This window comes from Procambarus clarkii, chromosome 74 (genome assembly GCF_040958095.1).
Source record: "Procambarus clarkii isolate CNS0578487 chromosome 74, FALCON_Pclarkii_2.0, whole genome shotgun sequence".
Classification (NCBI taxonomy): Eukaryota; Metazoa; Arthropoda; class Malacostraca; order Decapoda; family Cambaridae; genus Procambarus; species Procambarus clarkii.
Window position 1 is genome coordinate 18,518,454 of NC_091223.1, and position 27,292 is coordinate 18,545,745.

The following is a 27,292-nucleotide window of genomic DNA, read 5'->3' on the forward strand; positions in this document are numbered from 1 at the left end:
AGAGAGATACAAAGGATACAATTTACGTCACGTGTACCGGAGTACCCAAGTGGAGCATGTGTCCAGGTGTTGAACTAGGAATCTTGTTAAAATTGCGTATTTAGAGTTCAGTGCAAATAATTGCGACACTAACTTGGGAAACCATATCGACGCTAATTGTATAAACATCGGCTACAATGTACTTAATTGTATGTAAATGGTATCGGTCATCTATTAGCTTCGTGACTGAAACCTTAATTATCATACACCGAAAATTACGAAGTCATAAGTATTAAAAGAGAAACTCCTTCGACACCCTAAAGAAAATGGATATTTCACGAGGCGAACATCAGAAAATGGATATAATGGGTAACTCTCCTGTTAATCAATGTTTATTTATCCCGTCGAAGCTCGTAAATTTGTTGTAATTGTTCAATACAACCAACTTTAAATATATCCACAGTTTTAGAATCCCTCTGAAACATTGGATGGTATGTATATAATATTCATAGACTAGTTAATATTGGTGTATTTGCAACAATACTTACAGCTGCCTTTTTAAATTTGAGATACAATGCATTCCAAAGGGATAGAGTAAATCGAATCAAATGGTTTTTTTCAGGTAAAAACACGTACATACAAGATGAGTTACAAGCATAATGTTGGATTTATAGAAAGAGCTAGTACATACAATGCCTAAAATCATTAATACGCACAGCGTTTCGGGCAAGGAGTGGGAAAAAACTTAGACTAAAACTTAATACTAATTGAGATCAAAGCATAAACAGAGTTGAAAAAGGGAAAGAGGGGGGAGAGAAGTGTGACGGAAATCAGCCGTTATAAAAGTTGATCAACAACGAGGGTATTGCTTGAAAATAGCAAGACATGGGTTGACATTTAGGGTTTAAGGTAGGTTACATGGAATTTATTAGGTAGTACTTGGTTTTCCTCTTAAACTGGTTGAGAGAGGTACAGCCTTTGATCTGATTGAGAAGGTCATTCCACATTCTGGGTCCCTTGATTTGTAGAACATTTCTAGTTTGGTTAAGTTGCCCTCTAGGCATATCAAATAGGTTTTTTATTTTTAGGTATTTGTTTCTAGTGTGGTGTCCATGGGTTTTGTTACAACCTTCTAGGAAGCGTTTAAGGTCAGGATTGGCATTACAGTTCAGAGTTTTAAATATGTTGAGTATGCTTGAGAAGATGTGCAGTGGCTTAATATCTAACATTCAGCAATTTAAGTAAGGGTTGGTTTTTTTTTTTTTTTTTATTTATTTTTTTTTTTTTTGAGATATATACAAGAGTTGTTACATTCTTGTAGAGCCACTAGTACGCGTAGCGTTTCGGGCAAGTCCTTAATCCTATGGTCCCTGGAATACGATCCCCTGCCGCGAAGAATCGTTTTTTCATCCAAGTACACATTTTACTGTTGCGTTAAACAGAGGCTACAGTTAAGGAATTGCGCCCAGTAAATCCTCCCCGGCCAGGATACGAACCCATGACATAGCGCTCGCGGAACGCCAGGCGAGTGTCTTACCACGGAAACTGAACGGAGGGGGGGGAGGGGATACAGATTGATTAATTGATGCAGGTTAAGCCACCCAAGAGGTGTCACGGGCATGAATAGCCCGTAAGAGGTAGATTTTTCTTTAGTAAATGTATACTGTGTGCCGAAGGAAGGTTACAGTGGCGGCCAGTTACTACACAAAGTAGGATGAGGTGGAGTGAGTTACAAATGACAGGTGACTAACGCTAATTAATTACCATGTAATTACGAGGTACAACTGGCTTCATTTTATCCTCTCGGTATGGGGGGGGCGGGGGTTCCTGGGTTAGATTCCCAGTCGGGACAGAAATGGTTGGGGGGGGGGGGGGGGACATTTCCTTTCACCTAATGCATCTGTTCACCTAGCAGTAAATAGTAACCCGGGAGTAAGTCGGCTGTTGAATGGCTGCATCCTGGGTAAGGTCAGTAGTTCGACCTGGGGGGGAGGGGGGGACCTAGAGTTATATATTAATGTATAGGTCCCCCCCCCCACCCTATTACATGTATAATAGGGGGGACCTAGAGACAAAGCCTGAAGAACACCTGTGCAATCAAGATAACCTCAAGATAACACAGTAAGGAGGGACTGTGCTCCTCCAGCAAGGGTCCAACCACTTGGACTGGACGGTAGAACGACGGTCTCGCTTCATGCAGGTCGGCGTTCAATCCCTGTTTGTCCTCCTGTCTCGTTTACCTGGTCAGTCCAGTCTTTCTGCAGGCCTATTTGTCTTTGCTGACTATCCGTCTCTTATGAACAAAATTAAAATTCACTTTATACAAAGGTTAGAGGCAATGTAACAATTGATGTTCCTGGGTGGTAAATGATCGTTAAAGGTACTTACAGGCTGCCAACTCCTTATCAAGAGCCGTGACGCATTATTATAAGTCTGCAGGGCTCGGGCACCTTAAAAACGTCTTACCTAAGCTGAGGCAAAGGTGAAAGCAAAGTTTAAGGGGGGGGAGGAGGCAGGAGCAAGCAACGAGACCCCCACACACACACCACGGCCTCACTACCAACAGGCACCGTAGGAGTCCTCTTATCAGAGGACATCGAACTCCCATATTCCCCCACGTCCGTCCACGCGACACCATCGGGAGGATGTGTCTATGTATGTCTATGTACTGAACGGGGTGAGAATAGCTTGAGTTACCTCATCCCTTTGTGTGTATTTTACCTCAATAAACTTATTTCAATTTCAGGAGGATGCTGTCTACCTCCACCACAGCCGTCCCACTGGGAGCACGGGAAACCTGCACACGGTCAAGCACCTCACGACCATGCTCCATATCAGTCACGACGACGACTGGGGTTACTGGAGCAACCACCACACTAGGCCTCGCAGCGTGAACCTCCACACACACACCTGGAACCACACTCAACTCCCGGACTAATGCACCCACCCCTACCGGCAGCCCAATGCTCACAGGTAAGAGAGACTGCAGCACTAGACAACATTCCATCTTCACACACCACCGACGACACAGACGCCGGGGCCACTGGAGAAGCCGACGTCGTGTCCACATCAGCCCGGGGAGGAGGAATGGCCATTTTTACATCTGACACGACGCACACAGCGCCACCAGTGGGAACCGGAGAAACGGTGGACGATGACGGCACAGCACCCGCAAAAGGGCACTCCCCTGGAGAAAGAACCTTGGCCTCAAACCTCTCCGGCAGAGCACCTGCTCTTCACTCGAGAAATTAACCAGGTCCACGCTGCCAGCACGGCACCCTGCAGCCAGGTGCCCGACAAGCCGCTCCAGAAAAAAGTATGCAGCTGTCCAGCATAAAAAAAAACGGATGTAGAACCTCATCAAAGTCACCGAGGACGAGATGGCAGCCATAAGTCTGTCAGCGTCCGTATTCCATTCAGGACACCCTTTAAATGGCCAGATGAAATCACATTCATGCAATCAACACGCCCAAATTGTCCAAAATACCACTGCAACAGGTCGTCTGGGAATTCGAAAAAATGCACCGTGGACACTCACATACGTCGATGTCTCGCTGGGATTGGAGACGGTCACAGTCCCCGTATCCCCAGACAATGCGAAGGTGTCAGTCATAACGCCTAATAAAAGCCGCGAAGACGTCCGGTTAACTAAGTCTCACCACCGCCCGGTGACTTGAGGTGATCTGGACTCCGACATTGTCCACCGCAACACGCAGGACATCAAATAACGCCACATCCATAGCTGCGTAGTCCACAATGCCGGAGAATTCGAGGCCAGCCAACAAAGACTGTTTCACATGGGGGGTAAGGGCATCCCCTTCACACAGGCCCACACGGACACAGGGCTCCTGCAAGCGTCACCACCAACGACCGCTCGCAACACTAGTTTGCTGTGCGCTGCAGTTTTTCCAGCCATGTTCGCCTCCTCTGACGGTCAAATGGCGAAATCCAGAAAGCATTAGTGAAATATTTCACGTGAAATTGTCAAAATCCCCTTGATTGAGATAATCTTTATGCATTCTTTCTCCATACTTTCATATAAAACTATATTTAGTAAAGTATAAAAGCACACTAGTGAATCTGCTAAGAACCATTTATCGAACTTTGTGTTTTTAAAGTTTATTTTTTAATTCTAGTTTATTCTTTCAGCAACTACCAACAATTGACGTCTGGCTGATTGACTAGTAATAGGAGGACAGAGATCGTTGCCGGAGTTTCAAGTGTGGCACCACAGTAGCCGCCCACTATGCCACGGACAACCACAGAGGTAAACTAGTAAAGGTTTGTTAATGTAACGCTGTGTATGCGGACGAGGAGTCACAATAACGTGGCTGAAATATGTTGACCAGACCACATACTAGAAAGTGAAGAGACGACGACGTTTCGGTCCGTCCTGGACCATTCTCAAGTCGAATGTACTGTTCGTTGCCAGACTTGCTGTACATGTTCCTTCTCCGGCTAGTTTGTCTGCCAGTACATTTCCCTAGATCCCTACATGGCTAGGGGACCCAGTTAAGTATAATTTTTCTTCCTTAAAACCGAAGGTTCTGCAAGAGAAAGAAGAGTTAAGACGCCAGCTCTGGAAAATAATATTTTAGATTTAATGTTAACTAACAGGGAGACCCAAGTTCAGGGAGACACAAGTTAATGACCTCGAAATAGGGAGTGAGCTAGGGAACAGTGAACACAATGAACACCAGATTTAGCATAGATGGAATAGATAATTCTGGAATTATGTTAAGAGCTAGATTTCCGAAAAGCTAAATTTAATGAACTAAAAAAGTTCTTGGGTGGAATAGATTGGACAAACCTGGGCATGTAGGGGGCGAGGCCGGTCTTGGCGGCAGTTCAAGTAAGTTTGAGAAAAAGGAAGTAAATCTGAAAAGGATGAAGTAGCTTAGACTATTTCTATCCTCGTTGGGAGCCAGATGTGAGGCTTGAATGTTTCTATCCTAGTATTCACTAGGAAAGATGTTATTAAACTAGTCGACCTGTTGTTGTTGTTATAGATTCAGCTACTCTGAAAAAGTTCCAAGTAGCACGGGCTATGGTGAGCCCGTAGTGGACTTGCCTGGCACAGGAGCGGGGGTGTGTCTCTGTGTCTCTGTGTCTCTGTGTCTCTGTGTCTCTGTGTCTCTGTGTCTCGACCTGTTCTCTTCCCCACCAATATATATTTATTCGACTAAAGGCATAACGTTAAGTTGTTCTTTAGTAATTGGACACACTATTTTAAAATTATCATCTGTCGTTCAGTTATCTTACCCGTCTGTTTTTTAATAGCTTCCCCCTGTTTCTTTTTAATTTCTAACTAGTTTGACGAATTCTTCATCGACCGACTTCCCCATTCTTAACTATTTCTGTACCAAGCTTTCTTTTTTACATGCAAGGTTCTTCAGACCATTAGTTATCCATTTGGGGGCATTATTATTCGGTCTAATCTATTTGTATGGTTCCTGGGCTTTGCTTAGAATACTTTTAAATAAGTTATATTTTGAATCTACATCGCAGTCCCTTGTTACGTCATTTTGAGGCTTGGAAATGGTTACAAGATACGAGCTAGATGGTGTCGAGATTGCAAAAAGGGATCTGGGGGTCATGGTTAGTAAAATTTGACAGTAACACAAATCTGTGCATAATTGTTTGAAATAAAGCAAAGCAAATAGGACACTGGGATTTAAACGAACAAATCCACAAGGATTTGTGGAAAACGTCATTTGATGCATCACGTTAGTGTGATCTCTGTGTGTGTGACACTGGGATTTATTTCTAGAAGCATTGGTAATGCTGAGACGGTCGCCGAGGAGTTAATGGCGACCGCGTGTGATGGTACAAGTATCTGATTGACCAAACCACACACTAGAAATTGAAGGGACGACGACGTTTCGGTCCGTCCTGGACCATTCTCAAGTCGATTGAGAATGGTCCAGGACGGACCGAAACGTCGTCGTCCCTTCAATTTCTAGTGTGTGGTCTGGTCAACATACTTCAGCCACGTTATTGTGACTCATCGCCTGCACAAGTATCTGATATCAACGACAGCATACCTTGAGCTGTATGCTGTCGTCAGGGAGGGTAGGAGAAGCGATGCTAGGCTTTTCAGGGCAGATAGAATGGAGGTTGGCGAAATCTCTCTATTCGGCCAGTAGATTAGTATCCCAAATACTAGTTGGTGTCTGGTGGGCGTCGTCCATGCTGGGACAGGTGCGATTTCTCTGTCCTGTCTGTCCTGTCCTGTCCTGTCCTGTCCTGTCTTGTCCGTCTCCTGTCTTGTCCGTCTCCTGTCTTGTCCGTCTCCTGTCTTGTCCGTCTCCTGTCCTGTCCGTCTCCTGTCCTGTCCTGTCCGTCTCCTGTCCTGTCCGTCTCCTGTCCTGTCCGTCTCCTGTCCTGTCCGTCTCCTGTCCTGTCCGTCTCCTGTCCTGTCCGTCTCCTGTCCTGTCCGTCTCCTGTCCTGTCCGTCTCCTGTCCTGTCCGTCTCCTGTCCTGTCCGTCTCCTGTCCTGTCCGTCTCCTGTCCTGTCCTGTCCTGTCCGTCTCCTGTCCTGTCCTGTCCTGTCTGTCTTTGTCTCTGCCCCTGCCCCAGGCGCGTGTGAGGGAGGTGGGACCGATCACCTCGTCCACCAATCAGGATACACTCTGCCTAAGATATGTTATGCTACCCTTGGCGGGCTCTTTGTGTGGTTTTTCACTAATAAAACGCCTGGTGTTATTCTTCAGCTATATTTTTCTTCTGTGTGGGTCCCATTTAGATTATGCAGTTCAGTTTGGATTTAAATTTAATAGAACGCGTCCAGCGTAGTATGACAAGGTTATCTTGAGATTATTTCGGGGCTTTAGTGTCCCCGCGGCCCGGTCCTCGACCAGGCCTCCACCCCCAGGAAGCAGCCCGTGACAGCTGACTAACACCCAGGTACCTATTTTACTGCTAGGTAACAGGGGCATAGGGTGAAAGAAACTCTGCCCAATGTTTCTCGCCCGCGCCTGGGATCGAACCCAGGACCACAGGATCACAAGTCCAGCGTGCTGTCCGCTCGGCCGACCGGCTCCCTATGTATGTAGTATGACAAGGTTAATCCCGCAAATTAAAAACTTTCATGTGAATTGAGATTGAAAAAGCTAAATTACCCCCATACTCTTCGCTTTTCTATAGAATGTGACATAAATGAAGTGTGCAAGTTAATTAATGGGCATAACAAAGGGGGATATTATGGTATTAAATATCAATACATAATAGAACACGAAACAATGGATAGAATTTAAACAAGTTTAGATTTAAGAGACCTGGGTAAATGCTGGTTTAATAACAAGGTTGTGGATTTGTGGAACCAATTGCCGGGTAACATAGAAAACGTAGGATCCCTTGATTGTTTCAGGCGTAGGTTAGACATGTATATGAATGAGTTTGGGCCGATATAATTAGGAGGTGCAACGAGCCTATAGGCCACCTGCAGTTTCCTTGTTCTTAAGTTTCTGTCATGGCCAGATAATGACACCTCGGGTTCCTCGGTCGTGAGCCAAGAACGTAGCCCACTGTGCTACAGGACCCATAACAAAGCCGAGGCCAAACACTTTGTGGGAACAGTATTTACTTCGGCAGATGGCGTTCACATGTTCGTCCAGCCTGGCCTGATGACGATAACGAATGAGAGATAAGCTGTGAAGGTAGTCACAGCACTCGTCTTCTGATTGGTTAACTCCAGTTGTTGTAGGTAAATGCGCAATTATTCTGAGATAGTTTGTTGTCTATTGGTTTTTCTATTGATGTTCCTATGTGTTAAGACAAGAATAAGACTAGAGGTTGATATAATAGACATGTTTACGTCTGTTCCTCGCCTAGGTGAAGTTGCATGGTAGAGCATTAAGCTCCCGGCCCCGACTTCCGAACCTATGACTCGGTTCCCTCGCTTTTCTTGTTGTATTTATATTAAAATTGTGTGGAAGAGTTGGCTACAACGACTTTGTGAAAGCATTCCACTTAATAACTGACAAATCTAATGCTGAATGTGTTTTTTTCTAACATGTGATTCATTTCTGTAGCTTTGAATAACGCAGTCTTACTAAATTATCCTTAGTCCTGTTTATCACAGTGTTCCCTGTGTTTCTTCTTCAGGTTAGTGAGGTGTTCTATGTTGTTGATATTGTTGTTTTTAGATTTAGCTACTCACAACGAAATATCTATGTAGCACGGGCTATGGTGAGCCCGTAATTGAGTTCGGTTATTCGCGATAACCTTGTTACTCTGATATTTGGGTCAAAGTATTAAATGGAGGTGGGGTTTCCTCCACTTTCCCTGTTTCTTTTTCCCTTCTGTTTTAGTGCACTGGTTTTAGTCTTGTTTGTTGTTGATATTTTGTTGCTTATTAATGTTCCCTTCGTTATGTCTATGCATTCACTTGCACACTTCAGTCATGTCACCCCTTAACTCTCCGTTTCTTTAAGGAATGTAAATTAAGTTTTTTGTATGCTGATGCTTCTTACTCTAGAATTGGTCTTGCGTACGTTGTATATAAGGGCCCTGAAGAACTTTTTTTTTCTAAAGACAATGCAAACATTGGTCAGTTTCTATTATTCTGCTGATGTCATTCAACTAATGGGTGCTTTTGGGAGATAAGAGATTATGTTGACTTCCAGGTTTTTCTTCTCGTATGTAACAATCTGTTTTCATCTTATACTGTACAGGTCTTTCTCCTCTTCCTATCCCCACAAATTTTACATTTGCACGGGTAAAGTCTGGCAGCCATTTCTCAGACCACCTTATGAAGAATGAAGATCACATTGCAGAATATCGCTGTCCTTTTCTGATTTTTTTTTTTTTTTTTTTTTTTTTGAGATATATACAAGAGTTGTTACATTCTTGTACAGCCACTAGTACGCGTAGCGTTTCGGGCAAGTCCTTAATCCTATGGTCCCTGGAATACGATCCCCTGCCGCGAAGAATCGTTGTTACAACCAAGTACACATTTTACTGTTGCGTTAAACAGAGGCTACAGTTAAGGAATTGCGCCCAGTAAATCCTCCCCGGCCAGGATACGAACCCATGACATAGCGCTCGCGGAACGCCAGGCGAGTGTCTTACCACTACACCACGGAGACTGTAAATGATTAATGATTATTCTCATTAGTTCTGCACCATCTAAGAGCATAAGAAAAAGAGTAACTGCAGAAGGCCTATTGGCCCATACGAGGCAGCTCCTATTTATAACCACCCAATCCCACTCATATACATGTCCAACCCACGCTTGAAACAATCGAGGGACCCCACCTCCACCACGTTACGTGGTAATTTGTTCCACAAATCAACAACCCTGTTACCGAACCAGTATTTACCCAAGTCTTTCCTAAATCTAAACTGCTTAAATTGATACGAAGTAGTCTATTTGCTCCGTTTTTTTTAATTTCGGTTATTAAAAACAACAAACTACAATCATTACTTTACAAAAATCTACTGCAAGCAAACTGTTTTGCCAGCGTAGGCTTGTTCATGCGGCGTAGTTATGGCGAAATATGTGACCTGGAAGTACCAAGTTGCTGTTCTTCGATATTTGCCGAGGAACTCCACATTGAAATTTGCAATAAAATAATTTAAAAATTACCGAGGAAAACCACTTGTACGTCTCTGTGCACGTCCCAGTCTTCAAGGCCTTGGCCTTGAAGATAAGTCGTGTTATTCTGCCAGGTGGAGGCTCCCACGAGAGAGAGAGAGAGAGAGAAGAGGGAATAGCAGGAACACATGGGACTGATAATAGTGAATCTGCTGGACACACTAGCCCGGCTGTCACTAGCCCGGCTGTCACTAGCCCGGCTGTCACTAGCCCGGCTGTCACTAGCCCGGGTGCCATTAGCCCGGCTGTCACTAGCCCGGCTGTCACTAGCCCGGCTGTCACTAGCCCGGCTGTCACTAGCCCGGCTGTCACTAGCCCGGGTGCCACTAGCCCGGCTGTCATTAGCACTGGTACAGATCTATCTGGTCATACGGAAAAAAGAAAAGCCAGATGTCGCTCTTCCTGCTCCCAGCATCCCCTACCGGCAGATGAGAGTAATTATCAAGATCAGTCGGTATACTCTCGTAGCCTTGTGATACGTGCTACAGGGTACTATTGACAACTTGATACGCAGGATAGTGCTAAACCATGCTATTGTGGTTTGCAATTGTTGAATTATGTTATGGAGATGAATACTTCAGGTGGAACGGAAGGTATCAACAGAGGGATTATAGCAGATAACTGTCATTCCTCTACTTTTATAGGCAGCAGTTAGCCTTCCTGAAACTGTATGAATTAGTGTGTGCAATTGTGGAGACCCGTGCAGGGCCTTTATGAAGAATAAAAGGTATTCAGAGAAGACCACACGGATTCTCCCTGAACGTCCTGCTTGATAACTGGTTGATGGGGTTCTGGGAGTTCTTCTACTCCCCAAGCTCGGTCCGAGGTCAGGCTTGACTTGTGAGTTTGGTCCACCAGGCTGTTGCTTGGAGCGGGCCGCAGGCCCACATACCCATCACAGCCCGGTTGGTCCGGCACTCCTTGGAGAAAATTATTTAATTTGTTTTTTAATTTTGCCCCGAGGGGCGAGTTTATTGGGCAGCGCCACTCATCTTGTGAGTGGACATACCGCCATAGCTGCATGTACAACACTCCCCAATAGGAAGAAAACCCGCTGGGTTGTTCATCCTGTCACTTGTACCCAGACACAGCTGGGACATGATCTAGTTTTCTCTTGAAAATGTCCACGGTTGTTCCGGCAAAATTTCTTATGCTCGCTGGAAGGGTATTGATGAATACCCTTTGAAGCTCTGATGTTTATACAGTGTTCTCTGATTGTGCCTATGGCACCTCTGCTCTTCTTGGGAACACTTGGGAATTTGCTCCTCCTACCACACCTTACTCTTATTTTATACAAATAATTATTTAACTGGCGTCATTGTGCTAGTTTACAGAAAACACACAGGAATTACTGTTCGAAAACCTCGTCCAGCTATGCAGAGGCGGGGTGCTTGACCAAGATACAGCTAACATTTCCTCTCTGGATGGTGACACAGAGGTGCTGGAACAGGAAACTGGCCCCGCGCGTGTGGTGTGTGTGTGTTTACTAGTTGTGTTTACTAGTTGTGTTTACTAGTTGTGTTTACTAGTTGTGTTTACTAGTTGTGTTTTTGCGGGGGTTGAGTTTTGCTCTTTCGGCCCGCCTCTCAACTGTCAATCAATATAACTTTTAACTTTTTTTTTTTTTTTTTTTTTCCCCCCCCCCACACACACACACACACACACACACACACACACACACACACACACACCCCAGGAAGCAGCACGTGACAGCTGACTAACTCCCAGGTACCTATTTACTGCTAGGTTGGGGGCCTCGTAGCTTGGTGGATAGCGCGCAGGAATCGTAATTCTGTGGCGCGGGTTCGATTCCCGCACGAGGCAGAAACAAATGGGCAAAGTTTCTTTCACCCTGAATGCCCCTGTTACCTAGCAGTAAAATAGGTACCTGGGTGTTAGTTAGCTGTCACGGGCTGCTTCCTGGGGGTGGAGGCCTGGTCGAGGACCGGGCCGCGGGGACACTAAAGCCCCGAAATCATCTCAAGATAACCTCAAGATAGGTAACAGGGGCACTTAGGGTGAAAGAAACTTTGCCCATTTGTTTCTGCCTAGTGCGGGAATCGAACCCGCGCCACAGAATTACGATTCCTGCGCGCTATCCACCAAGCTACGAGGCCCCTGTGTGTGTGTGTGTGTTTTGTCTAATTATTTCCTTGCCCACCTCCATCAGGAACTTAAGTGCACACTTACCCCAGGCATCCAGGGTCTCAGAGCCTATTGGTACAAACTTGCAACAATGTTCTCTAGACCCCTGTACTTCTTAGTTTTCTGGGTCTCCCTGACAGTAGCAGCCCCAGCCTCAGTTCTACTGTACTGTAGATGCACACGAGTAGCCCCACACACCACCAGGCTCATCCCGGAACTGAGAGGAATGAGCTACGAGGAAAGGCTAAGGGAGCTGAACCTCACATCCCTGGAAAACAGAAGAGTAAGGGAAGACATGATAACTGCCTACAAAATTCTCGGGGGAATTAACAGGGTGAACAAAGACAAACTCTTCAGCACGGGTGGGACACGAACAAGGGGGGACAGGTGGAAACTTGGTACCCAGATGAGCCACAGAGACGTTAGAAAGAATTTTTTCAGTGTCAGAGTAGTTAATAAATGGAATGCATTAGGAAATGATGTGGTGGAGGCTGACTCCATACACAGTTTCAAGTGTAGATATGACAGAGCCCAGTAGGCTCAGGAATCTGTACACCAGTTAATTGACAGTTGAGAGGCGGGACCAAAGAGACAAAGCTCAACCCCCGCAAGCACAATTAGGTTAGGTGAGTACACAACCTTTTTATCCCCATGTCTGGAGGTAGACTCCATCTGGGCGCTTGTGACTGTTGTCAGGTCTGCCCATTTGAGGTTCCTGCATTGTGCTGAATACTATAGGCTGTAACCAAACTTTTCTTGATGACATCATTGACTGCTTCACGCCTAGCAATCTTCCCCTGTGACTTACGACAGATGAGACTATGGCTGCCGTATTGGTCTGCCGACGCTTAGCCGCAGATACACCGGTGTTCTGTGGAGAGAGGGGCGCCGGCAAGGCGCAGGGTGACACCAATACTTAATTAAGGACCGATGTTATCTTGAGGTTATCTTGAGATGATTTCGGGGCTTTAGTGTCCCCGCGGCCCGGTCCTCGACCAGGCCTCCACCCCCAGGAAGCAGCCCGTGACAGCTGACTAACACCCAGGTACCTATTTTACTGCTAGGTAACAGGGGCATAGGGTGAAAGAAACTGCCCATTGTTTCTCGCCGGCGCCTGGGATCGAACCCAGGACCACAGGATCACAAGTCCAGCGTGCTGTCCGCTCGGCCGACTGGCTCCCTACGACCGACTCCCCGCCGATGGTCCAGGCGGGTGCCCAAGGCGGAATTTAGGTGTAACAGGAAGGCCCTAGCTTGGCTTAAACAACTAGGCTGCTCTGTCTTTCCACAAGCTGTCTCGAGTATTGCCAAGTCAATAATAGGTTTCCTTAGACAGCACGTCATATCTTTCTAATCTTAAAAGGTCAAAATAAAGCAACCACTTTTTTCTTAAGAGTAAGGCAGTGGGCAATCGAATTCAAAATGTATTAACAGCCACGGAGTGTAAACAAAGGCCAGCTGTTCCCAGGGTGGCGGTCGAAGCCGAGGCCACGAGTGATAAACAACCGTGTAGAAGACTCGACATAACAGATAAACACAGGTGGTGGTCGTCAGGCGTGTCCGTATTTTGTTTTTAGTCAGCTGGGTGAGAGAGAGATAAGGAACACTCCACACACACTGCCGTCTTGGAGCTTGGAATATCCTCACTCTCTCGTTAGGCTGCTTGAGGACAACCTGTGTTAAGGTGAGACTACGATGGAGATCTCTTGCTCCTCACGCATCAGTGGAGCAAGAATGCAGTAACGAAATGAATCGGTGACCATTAGAGACGTCAAATGTTCTTAAATTGTCAGTTACTGTGTGTAGCCAAGTGTTATAACTGGCAAGTTAATGAGGGCAGGAGTCACGAAGTGGCGGTAGAAGAGAACACGAAGGTAATTTGTCTTGGAGGGCCAAGGGCTCAGTCTTGGTTACGAAGTCAGGTGAACTTGTCACGGCAAAAGCTGACATGTAACAAAAATATTGCTAGCGAGGCTGGAAGGCAGCCCCCAGATGTGGGAGCAGTGTTCTAGACAAGGTAGGGGCGAGGCTGCCCCCAGATGTGGGAGCAGTGTTCTAGACAAGGTAGGGGCGAGGCTGCCCCCAGATGTGAGAGCAGTGTTCTAGACAAGGTAGGGGCGAGGCTGCCCCCAGATGTGAGAGCAGTGTTCTAGACAAGGTAGGGGCGAGGCTGCCCCCAGATGTGAGAGCAGTGTTCTAGACAAGGTAGGGGCGAGGCTGCCCCCAGATGTGAGAGCAGTGTTCTAGACAAGGTAGGGGCGAGGCTGCCCCCAGATGTGGGAGCAGTGTTCTAGACAAGGTAGGGGCGAGGCTGCCCCCAGATGTGGGAGCAGTGTTCTAGACAAAGTAGGGGCGAGGCTGCCCCCGGATAACTAAGTAGCAAAATATTTTAAATCACGAAGAAAGGTCCGTTTTTGAAAGAGCTCTTGGTCATTACCGAAATGCGAGACACATTTTTAAATGTCTCATATTTTAAACACACATTTGCATCTTTCAAAAACGCCTTGGATATTATTCTGCCTTAGACTTAAATGACTAAGGTTTAAAATATAGCTTCCGAAAAGAAACTTGGTCAAGATTCATCAAGCATTTACGCAACCAAAGAAACCTGTAAATCGTTCCCCGACCAAAGGAGCTTTGTTTACATTTATTAAATAGTTTGAACTTCGAAACTTGACACTCAAAGGTTATTAAAACCAACCTCGTAGTGCTTCAGAGCTCAAACTGCTTAACAGCCCCGAAGAAAACTATTTAAGAGACCTGTACATCTGCCAACAATCAAGAGTGGCTGTGTGGTTTAATGAATCCTGGCATTAATAATCGGTTTTTATTACCGAAATCTGTGATTTATTGAACATTTAAATAAACACCCAGTACCCCAAAGGAAGGAGGAAATACCCATAAGGGAACACCGAAGCTGGAGCCAGTAAGGGATACAGAACTATAGCTAAAGACAAAAATTAGTTGTTAGTGGGTAATATTAAATGTATCCCCCCCCCTCCCTGCCATCAGTGTAATCAATGTAGTGGGAGGGGGGGAAGGGTAGAAATAGCCTAAGCTACTCTATCCCTTTGAGATGTATTTCTTTCTCGTCTCGGTAAACATACTTGAATCAATGTAGTGTTGGGATTGAGGTCCTCGGACAGGTCCTTGAGACTGGTTACATAAGACTTAACTTCCCCTCGTGGTTCCTTTCCCCCAGAGCCAGTCATGGGGTCTGTGACGACCGTTGTGGTGGTGGTGATGGCGGCCGCCATGTCTGCTTCCACCTTTGCTCAATTACCAGGTGAGACATAATACTTTATTTCTATTATTATTCTTAACGGTGATAATATTGGCCATAATAATGTTACCATGACTGTGATTAATCCACTTTGATGACGTGCTGCAGGTAATACCAGAGGCTTGCTGACGTTTTCCAGAGTTACGGCGGGAATAACAGAAATACTTAACTCTGTTTGGAATAGTTAAGGAACTAAGAAGACAAGAAACTGTCACCCTAGAAAATGCGTACTTGGTGGCTACCGCTCGCAGGCTCCCAGTATACCCTCATGTATACCATATACAAGGCTAGAAAGTGATTGAAATTGAAATAAGTTTATTGAGGTAAAATACACAAAGGGATGAGGTTGCTAAAGCTATTCTCACCCCGTTCAGTACATCGTGTTAATACATATATATACACACATCACAAACAATAAACGTATTACCGAACATTCTGAGAGATAAACGTATACATTTCCTCCTTTACACAAGTAAGAAAGTGATATACAACCCATTAATTTCCATGTTATAAAAAATTTACGGAAAACGTTTCAGATACAAAACGTGTACATTTTTATTTTTAAATGCAGTGGGAAAGTACCTTGTTCAGAGTTGCACATCGTCTACCTGCTGCGGTGTTAAACACTAGACTATCAAATCGGATCTATAATAGAGTACTCAACAGTACCGCCACTGATTCGGGAACCCTTTCCTGTCTTTATTAAAGGCGTTACATAAACTACAAGACGGGGCAGATTTACACAAAAGTTGTAAATAAAACGGTAGTGTTCCATAAGTCTAGAATCTCCACATTGACATAGATAACTATAGAAAATGTCCATTTATTGCCTGCAAACTTCAGTGTAAATTAGTGACGAAAAAGATATATATTTTTTCCCTTTCCCTGACCTGTCCCCTGGAATTTTAACCGTAAGTTTCCATTAAGACTTTACTCTTCTAACAACTGGAGCCCCTTCCATCACCTGCCAGTGCAAATGCCTTTTTCACTTCATGGAAATTCTCCTCCAGTGAAAAATTTCCTCTTACCCCTCACGTGAGGGAACTCCCTCTACTTGCCATTAAGAAATACCTCATCACTGGAAATGTCTTAACCTAAAACCCCTCATAACCTCTGGAGGACTCTTAGGTGAAAGGGTTTCCACTTTCCAGTAGTTTTAACTCCTACCTAATGTTAGTCTTTTTGTATCACAGATGGCTGCTTGGACCCTCCCGGCAACAATGCTGTGGCAGACATCATCGCGAACGCCTTGGAAGCTGTTCGCCCGTTGCTCGTCAATGGTCTGCCAGATCTTGGCATCCCTCCGCTTGACCCCCTGGGTCCTCTGCCGGTCATACCCTTGCATATCGACGTTTCGAACCTCAGGTATGTTGGGCAATGTTCCCCCTTAGGTGGTGAGGCGGTGCAAGTGCCACATGACAGATGAAGACGACGTCTTCCATTTCCTACACCTACAATGCACTTGCAACTTTCTGTTCTTCGGCCCTGCAGGTTGGACGGGACGGTGAACGACACGCTGGTCAAGTACTTGTCACAGTACGTCGTCTGTCAAGTGAACTTCACTCTGGGCATCTCCGAGAAGTTGGATGTCGACCTTCGTCTTGAAGACTTCCGCATCGAGGGCCAGTATGATGTAGATGGCACCGCTCTAGCGATCTTCCCGGTCTTTGGTAGCGGTGGTTACAGGTGAGGTGCAGACAGGTATAGGAGGAATTGCTTGTTGGGATCGCCCGGGAGGCTCACCATAGCCCGTGCTTCTTGCCCCGCTCCTGTGCCAGGTAAGTTACGGGCTCACTATAGCCCGTGCTACTTGGAGCTCGTTCCGAGTAGCTGAATCTATAACAACATGGGATCGGCATTCCCTCTGGGGTGGTGATCTGGACAAATACCAGAGACGTTCTTCTAGAACCTTTCAAACTTGTTTTTTGTTGCTCTCGAAGGCACTTGATGGAACATAGCTATGTTCCTCATTGTTTGAACTGCATTCTCACTTTATCGTGCACCTCCTTGTAGAATGTCTCGATTTTCAGGAGAATTGCAAGTCTTGCTTTCCTTATGTCCTCGGTGTCACTTGTCTCTTGAAGGAATCCGTTCTTGTTTCCTCTGAAATAACCACATCTTTATCTGATTATGTAAAGCTTCCACAATCTTGAGGTTATCTTGAGATGATTTCGGGGTTTTAGTGTCCCCGCGGCCCGGTCCTCGACCAGGCCTCCACCCCCCAGGAAGCAGCCCGTGACAGCAGACTAACTCCCAGGTACTTCCACAATACTTTGAGCCTTTGTCTTTATTAACAGTGAGGCAGTTTCGGAAACTATTGTAAAGTAAAGATACACAACCCCGCAATCCTTTCCACTATAAACTCCGTCAAATATGCTGGAAAGATTAAGAGAACATCTCGGACATCAGCGGCCCTTTGTATAACTATATCATAAATCTTTTATTAATCTGCTCTTTTAAGATATACTTGAATGGCTTTTGCCGTTATTGATTTGAGCAACTTTCCCGCGATATACATTAAGGCATTTGGGCGATAGCTCGATACTAGTGATCTATTTCCTTTCTTCAAAGATTGGCACAACATGGGCTACCATCCAGAATTCCGATATCTTGCTTAGCTGTAATTTACTAAATATTACAAAAGATAACCGGCAGTGACCGGGTCTCTCTCTCTCCCTCGCTCGTCCCCCTCTTCTCTCCCTTTTAGAATAGTTATTACAAAGCACTATAAGTGCTAAACAACGCAATGGGGACGCAATAAATATTTCGGATTTCATGGAAAATTAAATAGGTGGGTGGGGGAAGAGGGTGATATCTCTAAATGCCGATATTTCTTGAAGCATTTCACTTTGGCAGACACCGGCTGGCATGCGACACTCCTAGACCCAACATGATTCTTTTTAGAAAGCTGGGCGAGGCTAGAGCCTCAGTCGCCTGCTCTCAACCTCTCACTCGCTCTTCTTTACATTTTTAAGAACCCCTGACAAAAATTTTATCTTGTTTGACTTTCATTTTTTTCTGTCTAATAACTTCCTGGTAACCACTAGATGATTCAACTTGCCTTCCTCCCTGCCTACATGGATTTATTCAGCTATAAGTCAAATATCAGGTTCTTCTCTAGTAAATACAAAAGTACTTAACATGCTAGGCTACTCTCACCAGCAGCCCACCCACATGCCAAGAGTAGATTATCATCACATACCAATGAAGAACGGCCATGCACCACCACCCACCGAATCGAGAAAGAACTCTCAATCTGTCAATCCTTCCGGTGTCTGGGCCTGGTGAGGTTCCCCGTGTTGAGTCAAATTAATCCACAGACTCCACTCCTAACCAATATAGTAGATTATTATATTTTTACAAGACACACAGACACAAGCCTGAAGAGATCAGCTTGACCAGGGCAGAGAAAGACATAGGAAGAGAAGAAAGAACAGGGAGAGGGGGGAAGGGATGTTTCAAGAGAGAAGGATATTTGAAAATTGAAAGAGGGCGTGTGGGAGGATAAGGAGAATTACAGGGGAGACACACCCGGGTACAGATGAACCCCCCCCCCCCCCTTTTGTGAATTAAATATATAAACAAATAACTGAAACAAAAGTTACACTAGTATTGAAGTGTAGAAATAACAATTGCTGCCACTCAAAATTCCTCCTCGTGTTGCTTCCACAGTTTGGACGTGAACGAGGCTCAGGCCGTGGTGGCAGCCAAGATCAGCTACAACCCCATCTCCGATCACGCCTCCGTAAAGAACCTCCAAATCGATATAGCCTTCGAGTCTCTTGACGTAAGTCCTCGCCCATGTCTAATTGCAGTCTCTTCTTCCTGTCATTAATGCCATTTTCTATCCCCCTTTAGTTTGGTACTTTAATCCTAACTTGTAACACATTTTTCCCGGTTAAAACGTGTTATAAACTGCACTTATGACAATACAAGAAAAAAAATAAAACACTAAACCATATTTAGTGTTGTCATTTTTAATATATTCTCACCAATGACTTGAGATTATTTGTTTCAAATATCCCGGTCTTGTAGAAGTCGGCAAAATTTCTCAAATCATGCCTTAGTAGCCTCTCTAAAAGTTATTTATACTGAATGTGATCTAGGTAGCCTTTTAAGCTCGTCTTCGTCGTGAATTTATTTATTTATTTATTTATTTATTTTATTTACTTATTTATATACAAAAAGGTACATTGGGTTTGTGAGAATACATAGCATAGTATTTACAATCTTGTAAAGCCACTAGTACGCGCAGCGTTTCGGGCAGGTCCTTAATCTAACAGATAATTTTAAGTAGGTAAATTTTAGCAGAATTAATAAAATAAGATACATTGCAAGAGAAAAAATGAGATGAATACGATCTAGGTAGCCTTTTAAGCTCTTTTGTATCCTGAAATGTAACGCACATAGATGAGGCTTCATATTTTGAAACAGTCGTGGGCCAAGAGGCTACGGATTATGTAAATTATCATCCAAGAAGCTGTATGGAAGACTGTTGAAACAGCGCATCCTCTGCAACGTTCACAGCGTCACTAAACTGATGTACTGAATTGCCTGAATCTAACAAAGGAGCCACGAATAGAAAACGGGGACACAATGTCACTCCTGCGAGCCGCTATGTATATTAGTTTTTGGTTTTGATGGATTTATACGTCAAAATGCGATGTACTATTTGAGAGGATGGGTTACCAGAGTTAGTTTAGTTCATCTATTGTTTCATAATTTGGGCAGCGGTGGATAGGTCAGTCACCCACAGTTACTATCTACACTTGGAGACGTTTGGCTAAAACTGAAGTTTGCTGACTTCAGGACTGTTGAATTGCTTGAAGCCAATGCTCCGAACACTTAAACACCATATATGGCAGCTGCTGAGTTTGTCCCCTTAATTTGTCATTGGCTATAGAGGAGACAGCTAGGAGATATTTCTTGTTTGAGGAGCTGTTCACTTGAGACAGTTAAGCAAGTCCCAGCTGTGTCTGGGTACAAGTGAGAGGATGAACAACCCAGCGGGTTTTCTTCCTATTGGGGAGTGCTGTACATGCTGCTATGGCGGTGTGTCCACTCACAGGATGAGTGGCGCTGCCCAATACTGTCACTATGGCGGTGTGTCCACTCACAGGATGAGTGGCGCTGCCCAATACTGTCACTATGGCGGTGTGTCCACTCACAGGATGAGTGGCGCTGTCCAATAAACTCGCCCCTCGGGGCAAAATTTAAAGAAATTTAAAGCTAGGAGAGAGGAGGGAACGGCTGGGAAGGAGGATTAGGAGGATTGGTGGAGAATAGGACGATGGCCTGCGCCGGTCTCGCTTGCCTAGGGAAAACGTGACTCCGCCGTTTTATGGCAGGAAAAGGTGGAGGGAAAGGGAAGGAAAGATGAGGCAATGGGGGAGGGGAGGGGGGAAGAATGAACAAGGAAGGGGAAGATGAACGAGGGGAAGGGAAGAAGCTAGGTCTGTACACAGACCATTACAGCTTAAGGAGGCTGTTTGTAACATTTGATTGGAATGTTTCGATGCTTATTAAACTTTAATGGCTTTATTTATTTTATTAAAATTTAAGAAATGTGTACAGGTTCCTAAGTAGATGTGTAAATGCTTGTCGAATCCAGCTCCAGGAACTTGGCAGTAGAGAAGTTGAGAGTACTTTCACTGTACTGAACTCTGATTCTCTATTCTACTTAATGGGAACAAAAGTTACCAGTTGATAAGGTTTGGTTACGGTTGAAAGTGATTGGTTATAGGTGGAAGATGATTGGTGATTGGTTTTGGAGGAAGAACGAATAGAGATGTATAGGGAATTGCTAGTTGAAGATGAAGCGAGTACTGTTTATAGGAGACTGCAGGTGGAGGCAGACAATCATTCACTCAATCATTCGTACTCAATCATTCCTAACATATAACATTTTCCCAACATGTCCGCGAGGCAGCTGGTAATGGAGTGCATCTTGGGGTGCGGGGACATGGCCGACCTCATCAACAGCCTCGCCAGCGAGATTGGTGAGTTCGATTATGTCTTTAGGTCATTTATTATCCTCCCCATAACTATCCTCTAGTGGGTAGACCGCCCCCACACACACCCCATAACCATCCTGTGGGGGAACCACACCTTCACTCCACCCCATTAACCGTGCTGGGAGTGTAGATGTGTCTCACGTCACGGCTGTCGTCTGGTTCATTACGCTGGTACCGGTTGTGACCTGCCTGCACTAACCACTCTGCTACAGGTTCTCTGTAGAGAAATCACAGCACCACTGACGTGTTTACATGCAGCAGTAACATATACGCTGTTGCAGACTCATCACTTGTGCAATTGCTGACAAGAGATGAAGATTAAGCCATCCAAAAGGTGGCACGGGCATGAATAGCCCATAAGTGGTGGCCCTTTTCAAGAGCTGATACTGGAGATCTGTGGAGGTGCAACTGCACCCTGCGTGACGGGAGATGTCTCCCGTAAAAATTGCTGACAGTTTAAAACAGCCTTATAACCTGCTTTTACCCCCCTTCCCCATTCTCTTGCATTAACACAAGTACATTTGCATTAATGCAGCTACCCTAGACACTATGTTAGGGTTACATAGTTTGTGCCGAAAGCTAGCTCGTTAATGCTAAAAGGAAATCCCATTTTCGCTTCTCACAGCTCCTGCGATATTCAACGCGGTCTGGGAAGTGATAGACCCCATCCTGACCAGCGCTCTGGAGGATGGCATCAATGAAATCCTCAAGAACGTCTCTATCTCGGACATCATCACACGTGAACAGATGTAAGCGTTCATCCTTGTCCACAGGAGCGGCCTTGACTGTATCGTATATTGCTTCAAAAACCTTGGATGCATTTTATGGGAATTTCAATTTGTATGATATAACGTATTTGCTGCTCTTTTTCAGAGACGTCACTGACATCGGCAACGCTAATGAGTTCATGGACTTGGTGATGTCGACAGTTGACGCCCTTATGGTGTCTGACGGCATGGACCCCGTCGAACTCCCGAAGACCTCCCTCAACTTCGGACTGGTAAACTTCCTTCCGTGTTGAAGATAATACTTTTGTGTCCGTGGTTCACTATCCACCCACCCCTTATCCTCCTCCTAACCTGCTTGGTTGACTATCCACAACCTCTAACCCATCTCATTAATCGTTGCTCCTCGTCACCGGTAGTGGCTCCATCTCTGATTGATTGATGGAGATTAAGCCACCCAAGAGGTGGCACGGGCATTCACAACCTGTTAGCCCGTAAGTGGTAAAATTTTTGTTCAGTAAATGTATACAGTGTGCTGAGGTCGCATTTAATCGTCAGGCTGCTATCGCGGGGGAGGATACTGCTTGACAGTATTTTGAGGGTGTCCAGCTGCTGGACACCTTTTTTTGACCAGAAGAGTGGCAGTGCTGATGGCTTCCGGGTGGTTACTGCAAGATTCAGGGACTCTTAAAGCTCTTCTAAGGTCGTAGGTTGCTTCATATTCCAGGAGATAGTGAAGTAATGGCTTTTCTGTGATTGTTTGGCAGAAGATGCACTCTCTCTTGTCTGGGTTCACCAATTTCCCAGTTGCATCTGTAACCTAGACGTAGTCTGTGTAACAGAACTGCTATTTCCTTGTGGATTCCTTTTGGGATATATATAATCTTTTTAACTTGGTGGCCTGACGATATCATATTGCAGAGGGCAAACCTCCTGCTGCACTGTGGTGTAGGCTCCACCTCTGTTTGTTGTTATAGATTCAGCTACTCTGAACAAGTTCCAAGTAGCACGGACTATGGTGAGCCCGTACTTTACCTGGCACAGTGTCCATCTCTTGTGACAACTGCGCCTTGTTCCTTTCACTCCCCTCCCCCCTTGCTCACTGAGGGAGCTCTACCATAAACCCCGCAATCGAACACTTTATTCCTTCCCACATTATGCGCCTCTGTAACCCTTTCCACCACCACCCACGGGATGGGAATGGGGTGTATAATAAATAAGTGAAATTTTCCCGTCTCTACTACGTTCCAGGATTTGTTTGGCCCTGCCAAGTGGAGCAACTAATTTTTGTTCAACCCGTCCTCGACTCAAGTTCATTACATCCAGCGGTCGACCCCACAGACGCATTCATAAATTTTAACATGCTGTTCATTCAAAACGGGAATTTTCTAAAGTATAAATTAATATTATATTAGCATATTGTGCATATATAGGCATAGGTTAGGTTAGGTGTTTAGGTTCTGTTGGCGATTATTTGTAGTTTTAGTACGTGGGTGAAGCATTTACTGCGTTGTGATTCGAACAAAATTCGTCAGTGAAACACTTGTTCCGGAAGTGTTCGAACGTCAGCAGTTGTGAGTCGTGTGTAAACCGTTTTTCATTCATAAACAGGGGGTTTGGCGGGTGCATGGAATCACTTTTGGATCTTTGTTTGGAGGACGGGCTGTTTTATGTCATGATGATCATACAAGTCTTGATGATTTACACGTCCATGAACACCTGGTTGATTTGGTGGATATCCATGTCACTCTTGACCCCACCCCGTCCTTAACTCTCTTAACACCCAGCTCTTAGACGGGAGACATCTCCCGTCACGCAGGGTGCAGCCGCACCTCCACAGTTCTCCAGTATCATCTATTGATACTGGTAATGGCTCAAAAGGACCACCACTTACGGGCTATTCATGCCCGTGCCACCTTTTGGGTGGCTTAATCTTCATCAATCAATCAATCCAGCTCTTAACCCCACTGGCACAAGGGTAGTTGAGGTCCCTTCGCTGGAGGCAGCAGCCGTCTTTTGTGCTCTCGTTCTTCCTCTCCTGTGGAGGCTGTCTCACAGTGTATTGCTACTGGCACGCCTGTATCTGTCGGAAACGTCAATCTTTTTCCTCTTCACTTTCCTCCCCAGCTGGTAAGAAGTCGTCGATCCATCCCCTACTTTCCACCCTCTGGCTCTTTCCCTGCATACCGTCTGTGGCAGAGTCAGCTGTGGAGACTCCCGTGGCCCTTGATTGTCTCTGATGCTGCCTTTGATAACGTGCCCTCCACTGTGTGCCCTTCGCCTGACGGGAGACATCTCCCGTCACGCAGGGTGCAGTCGCACCTCTACAGATCTCCAGTATCATCTATTGATACTGGTAATGGCTCAAAAGGGCCACCACTTACGGGCTGGTTGATACCTGGTTGATGGGGTTCTGGGAGTTCTTCTACTCCCCAAGCCCGGCCCGAGGCCAGGCTCGACTTGTGAGAGTTTGGTCCACCAGGCTGTTGCTTGGAGCGGCCCGCAGGCCCACATACCCACCACAGCCCGGTTGGTCCGGCACTCCTTGGAGGAATAAATCTAGTTTCCTCTTGAAAATGTCCACGGTTGTTCCGGCAATATTTCTTATGCTTGCTGGGAGGACGTTGAACAACCGCGGACCTCTGATGTTTATACAGTGTTCTCTGATTGTGCCTATGGCACCTCTGCTCTTCACTGGTTCTATTCTACATTTTCTTCCATATCGTTTACTCCAGTACGTTATTTTACTGTGTAGATTTGGTACTTGGCCCTCCAGTATCTTCCAGGTGTATATTATTTGATATCTCTCTCGTCTTCTTTCTAGTGAGTACATTTGGAGGGCTTTGAGACGATCCCAATAATTTAGGTGCTTTATTGCGTCTATGCGTGCCGTATATGTTCTCTGTATTCCCTCTATTTCAGCAATCTCTCCTGCTCTGAAGGGGGAAGTGAGTACTGAACAGTACTCAAGACGGGACAATACAAGTGACTTGAAGAGTACAAGTACTTGAAGAGTACGGGCTATTCATGCCCGTGCCACATTTTGGGTGGCTTAATCTTCATCAATCAATCAATTGTGTGTCCTTCCCCATTCCCTCAACTGCTCCCATCCGATGGTTCCTCACACTGTCCGCCTGTGCCCGCTCCTTCCACCCCTTCAACTCCACCATCTTTACATTTCACAGCGTGATACTCTCTTGTATCCCTTGACTTCGTTTTTTCTCGTTTTTTTCTGTGATCTCTGTTCGTGACTTATGTTCTTAAATGGAATGTGCCTCTGAGTTGAATGCTGTAAAGTCCTTACTTAGTCTTGTCTCATACTTGTGGTCCTGGGTTCGATCCCAGGCGCCGGCGAGAAACAATGGGCAGAGTTTCTTTCATCCTATGCCCCTGTTACCTAGCAGTAAAATAGGTACCTGGGTGTTAGTCAGCTGTCACGGGCTGCTTCCTGAGGGTGGAGGCCTGGTCGAGGACCGGGCCGCGGGGACACTAAAGGCCCCGAAATCATCATAAAGATATCCTCAAGATACTTCCTGGGGAGCTGTCCAACCACTTGGAGTGGACGGTAGAGCGACGGTCTCGCTTTATGCAAGTCGGCGTTCAATCCCCGACCGTCCAAGTGGTTGGGCACTATTCCTTCCCCCCGTCCCATCCCAAATCCTTATCCTGACCCCCTTCCAAGTGCTATATAGTCGTAATGACTTGGCGCTTTCCCCTGATAGTTCATTTCATTTTCCTGGGGAGCTGATAGACGCTCTTCTTTCGTGCTGTCTAAACTCTATGGCTGTCCCGCATCCTCCTCCGTCTCTTCGTCGTCTTGATGCTCTGCACCACGACGTGTTGCACCACGACGTGTTGCACGTCAGCTCTGGTGCCCTTCGTTCGTCTCCTACCTACCCAGATCTTGTTGACAGAGACGTCTGGTCGCTACAGGATCGTAGAGATCGTTACTGCAGGCGAGGAGTCACAATAACGTGGCTAAAGTATGTTGACCAGACCGCACACTAGAAGGGACGACGACGACGTTTCGGTCCGTCCTGGACCATTCTCAAGTAGATTGTTACTGCCTTCGCTACCTCAAGAGATCTCTGAAACATACTCATTCTCGCCTTTGCTGGGTTTTGTTTGTTGCCCCCTCCTTTTGGCCCTGTTCCCATTCACTACCTTTCGTTTTCTATAATAATAATTTATTTGCAAAAATGTACAATGGTTTGGTTAGATTACAAAAGACTGGTATTTTTTACATTCGTGCAAAGCCACTAACAGTCTCCGTGGTGTAGTGGTAAGACACTCGCCTGGCGTTCCGCGAGCGCTATGTCATGGGTTCGTATCCTGGCCGGGGAGGATTTACTGGGCGCAATTCCTTAACTGTAGCCTCTGTTTAACGCAACAGTAAAATGTGTACTTGGATGAAAAAACGATTCTTCGCGGCAGGGGATCGTATTCCAGGGACCATAGGATTAAGGACTTGCCCGAAACGCTACGCGTACTAGAGGCTGTACAAGAATGTAACTCCTCTTGTATATATCTCAAAAAAAAAAAAAAAAAAAAAAAAACACGCATAGCGTTTCGGGCAGGTCCTTAATCTAACATATCAGGTAAGATGAAAAGATATATTGTAGCAAGGTTTTATATCGTCTACAATGTAAATTGACAGAAGTGATTACACTGGTAAAGACATGTCTTGAGTACTAATATTGGGGAAGTTGGTAGTATAAGATACAGTGAGAGTTTGAAGCACAAGATGGGAAACTGAGGATGAAATTAGGTGCTTTTTGGTTTTACTTTTGAACAAGGGATGGTTTAGTAGTTTAGTTCATTTATTATGCACCCCATACCCATCTTGTGGGCGGTAGTGGAAAGGGTTACAGAGGTACATAATGGGCTTAGGGACTGAACTTCACAATTCATTTAGCTAAGCAAGTTACAATCTTGATGAGCTAGTTACAACATTCAATATAAGTCGTCACATCATCAATGGGTTCGAGATCGACCACAAGTACAGGTTCTAAATTAAGCAACTGACATATGTGGAGAGCCTAGTGTCACAGTTGATATGTTTGTCCTGCACACCGCCCCCCATCCAGTGTGCAGCAGTGGATACAATAGGTTACAATCACTTAATTACTACCTACAGTTGGCAAACTGGGGATAATTGGCTAAAATTTCTGGTAGCAGATGATTTTGAATGAAATATTGACACATCGCTGGAACATAGATAACTTGGATAGACAAGAGTGACGGACCAAAAATAGAATTCTCTAAATTTTTAAATTCATCAGGGAGTGAGTTCTATAGGATCAGGATCTCTTACAAGCCTCTCCTTCGGGTTGTGTTAGCACTGTCTTCTCTCGTCGAACCTTACCTCCAGGGCGGGGTCCCCGCTTGTCAAGTTTTGTAACCGAAGTTTTTACCCGCGTGGTAAAAGCTTCTACTCCTCGTATTGTTCCGAAACGCCTTTTCCTTGAACGTTTTTCTTCGCACTCGCGTTGTATTGCCCTCTTCACAGACGGGTCTGTCTGCCGACGGTTAGCTACTGTGTTGTCTG

General features: G+C 45.4%; 1 protein-coding gene across 2 annotated transcripts in view; it reads left to right on the forward strand.

Annotated features, from left to right (window-relative positions):
• The first annotated feature begins 4,151 nt into the window (after positions 1–4,151).
• LOC123767379 (uncharacterized) overlaps positions 4,152–27,292 on the forward strand; it is a 37,036-nt gene continuing 13,895 nt past the window's right edge. The window contains exons 1-8 of one of the 2 annotated variants that reach the window (XM_069313057.1): positions 4,152–4,246; positions 14,925–15,008; positions 16,199–16,370; positions 16,497–16,691; positions 18,678–18,792; positions 20,935–21,004; positions 21,645–21,768; positions 21,893–22,019. In XM_069313057.1, the coding sequence (XP_069169158.1) occupies positions 14,933–15,008; positions 16,199–16,370; positions 16,497–16,691; positions 18,678–18,792; positions 20,935–21,004; positions 21,645–21,768; positions 21,893–22,019 (879 nt within the window). In that variant the 5' untranslated portion in view covers positions 4,152–4,246; positions 14,925–14,932. Of the gene's footprint in view, positions 4,247–13,256; positions 13,407–14,924; positions 15,009–16,198; positions 16,371–16,496; positions 16,692–18,677; positions 18,793–20,934; positions 21,005–21,644; positions 21,769–21,892; positions 22,020–27,292 lie in introns of those variants that run through there. The other variant, XM_045757040.2, reaches the window with a different exon arrangement.